General features: G+C 48.9%; 1 protein-coding gene across 1 annotated transcript in view; it reads left to right on the forward strand.

Moving 5' to 3' along the window:
- Nucleotides 1–2,500, forward strand: part of dysf (dysferlin, limb girdle muscular dystrophy 2B (autosomal recessive)) — a 109,021-nt gene that overhangs the window by 38,541 nt on the left and 67,980 nt on the right. Inside the window, 3 exon segments of the mRNA XM_078281761.1 lie at nt 514–593; nt 2,122–2,156; nt 2,159–2,201. Of these exon segments, the coding sequence (XP_078137887.1) occupies nt 514–593; nt 2,122–2,156; nt 2,159–2,201 (158 nt within the window).

Here is a 2,500-nt window from a genome sequence, read left to right on the forward strand (position 1 = left end):
GATGGCAATGGAGGAAGGAGGGATGGGGTAGAGGGTGGAGGGAACGGGGGAGAGAGTGACAGAGAGGGAGACGGAGGGAGGAAGAGACGGATGGAGAGATGAAGAGATAGTGGGAGAGGGAGGAAGTGAGAGAGGGAGGGAGCGAGGGGTTTTTAAGACCTTTTAAGACATTTTAGTGCGGCTTGGAACTGGATTTTAGACTTACAAAATACAGAAACAAAGCTGTTAAAACCAGACTATAGCCAAGTACCACAGCTGATGTGTTACTACTGTGTAAATGGACATGTCTAATACCTGGATTCAATACATTTCAAGACTTTTTAAGGCCTTAAACTGACATGGTTTGTTATTTTCAAAGACCTGCAGATACTCGGTTTGGGATATTGCAGTTTTCTATTGATCTAACAGAAGTTTCTTGATGCTCAGATACATTTGGCTCTGTTCTTGTCTGAATGTGATCTTCCTCTTCCTCCTCTTCCTCCTCTTCCTCCTCCTCCTCCTCTCACAGAGCAGTATAGAGGACAAGAACGATGACAAGTCGGTCACAACCACGTTCGGAGTCAACAGACCGACCATCTCCTGTTACTTTGACAGTAAGACACACACACACACACACACACACACACATCTTCTCCCCTCTTCCTCCTCCTTTTTCCCTGCCTCCTCCCTTCCCTCCCTCCTACTTTACTCTCCCCCTCCCTCTCCTCCTCTTCCTCCCTTGTCTTGTCAATCTCCTTCTCCTATTCTTCTCTTCCTCCTCTCCTTCCTATCTTCTCCCCATCTTCCTCTCCTTGCTCCTCTTCCCTTCCCTCCACCCTTTCTCCTGCTCTTCTCCTCATTCCCTCTTCCGACTTTTTCCTTATCCTCCTCTCATTGCTCCTCTCTCCTCCTCCTCTCTCTCCTTCCTCCTCCCATCATCCTCCCGCTCCTCGCTCCTCTTCCCTCCTCACTCTCTGACTTTACTCTGATCTTCGTGTCTTTACTCCTCTCTTCTCATTCTCTCTTTCCACCTCTTCTCCCTCTCCTTCTCTTCTTCTTTTCTCTTTCTCCTCATCTTCCCTGTCCTCCCTCTCCTCCTCCTCCTCTCCCTCCTCATCTCTTGCCTATTTTCCTCCTTTCCCCTCATCGTCTTCTTGCTCCTCTCATCTCATTGTCTTCTTCCTCCTTTCTCTATCCCCTCTCCCTCCTCCTCTTGTCTATCCTCCACTCTTCCTCTTCACTCTCCTCCTCCTCCTCTTTCTCCTCCCTCATCCTCTTCTTCCTCCCTCCTCCTCTTCCCCATCTATTCCTCCTTCTCTGCCTCCTTCCTCTGCATCCTCCCTCTCCCCTCCTCTTTCTTCTTCTACCATTTCCCCACTCTCCTCTCTTCCTCTCCCCATCCTCTTCTCCTCCCTCTCCCTCCTTCCTCCTCCTCTCCCTCTTCTTCTCCTCCCTATTCTCTACCTCCCCCTTTCTCCCTTTCCTCCCCCTTTGCTCCTTCCTCTCCCTCCTATTTTCCCCCTCATCCTCTCCTCCTCTTTTCCCTAACTCCTCTCCTCCTCTTCCTCATCTTCCTCCCTCCCCCCCTTCACCTTCCTCTTCCTCATCTCACCCCATCCTCTCCTTCTCCTCCTCCTCTCCCCTTTTCGCTCTGTAACATCTTCATTTCTAAAGTGAGGATGACATCCTTATGACCCTCCACTACCTACACACACACACACACACACACACACACACACACACACACACACCGGCGCGGCATGCCCATCTGTCGCCCACCTGTGGTGCATTCTGGGTCGGAAACCTCTGCTTCCAATTTGTGGGCAGGACCAATGGCTTGCCGCCATGGCAACCAGGCAGTACGGTCGCTAATGGTTACCATACGCACTGTAACTAGGACCGTGACCCCAGAGTCACTGCAGCACAGTGTGTGTGTGTGTGTGTGTGTGTGTGTGTGTAAGCTCCCCTTAATGGCAACTGCAGTTAAATGTATATATGTTTTTGCTGATTTTCTTCAGTTTTTACGTATTTAATCCATATTTTTTATTGTTGCTCGTCAGGATAATGATGGATTTGTGTGTGTGTGTGTGTGTGTGTGTGTGTGTGTGTGTGTGTGTGTGTGTGTGTGTGTGTGTGTTCTAGGCGGGACCCGCTACCACCTGCGTTGTTACCTGTTACCAAGCCCAGAGATCTGCTGCCCATGGACAAAGACAGCTTCTCAGGTACCGTAACTATTAAATAAATCAGCTATTATTTTAATGTTGGTAGCCATCGTAAAAGACTCCCATCATGCATCTGTCCTGTATTAGTTCTATATACATTAGTAGCCATGATGGACGTCTCCCATCATGCATCTGTGAAAGGTTTCTTCCAGCAAGCTGAAACAGAAAACACCAGGAACAGTAACTACACCGCATGTCGATGTTTTTGTGCGTTGATGCATTTTTTCCTTGGGGTTTGAACCCTAACCCTCTGAGACTGACATCGATTTTTGGCGCTTGTGTGATGATGTCATCAGCTT

This window comes from Centroberyx gerrardi, chromosome 23 (genome assembly GCF_048128805.1).
Source record: "Centroberyx gerrardi isolate f3 chromosome 23, fCenGer3.hap1.cur.20231027, whole genome shotgun sequence".
Classification (NCBI taxonomy): Eukaryota; Metazoa; Chordata; class Actinopteri; order Beryciformes; family Berycidae; genus Centroberyx; species Centroberyx gerrardi.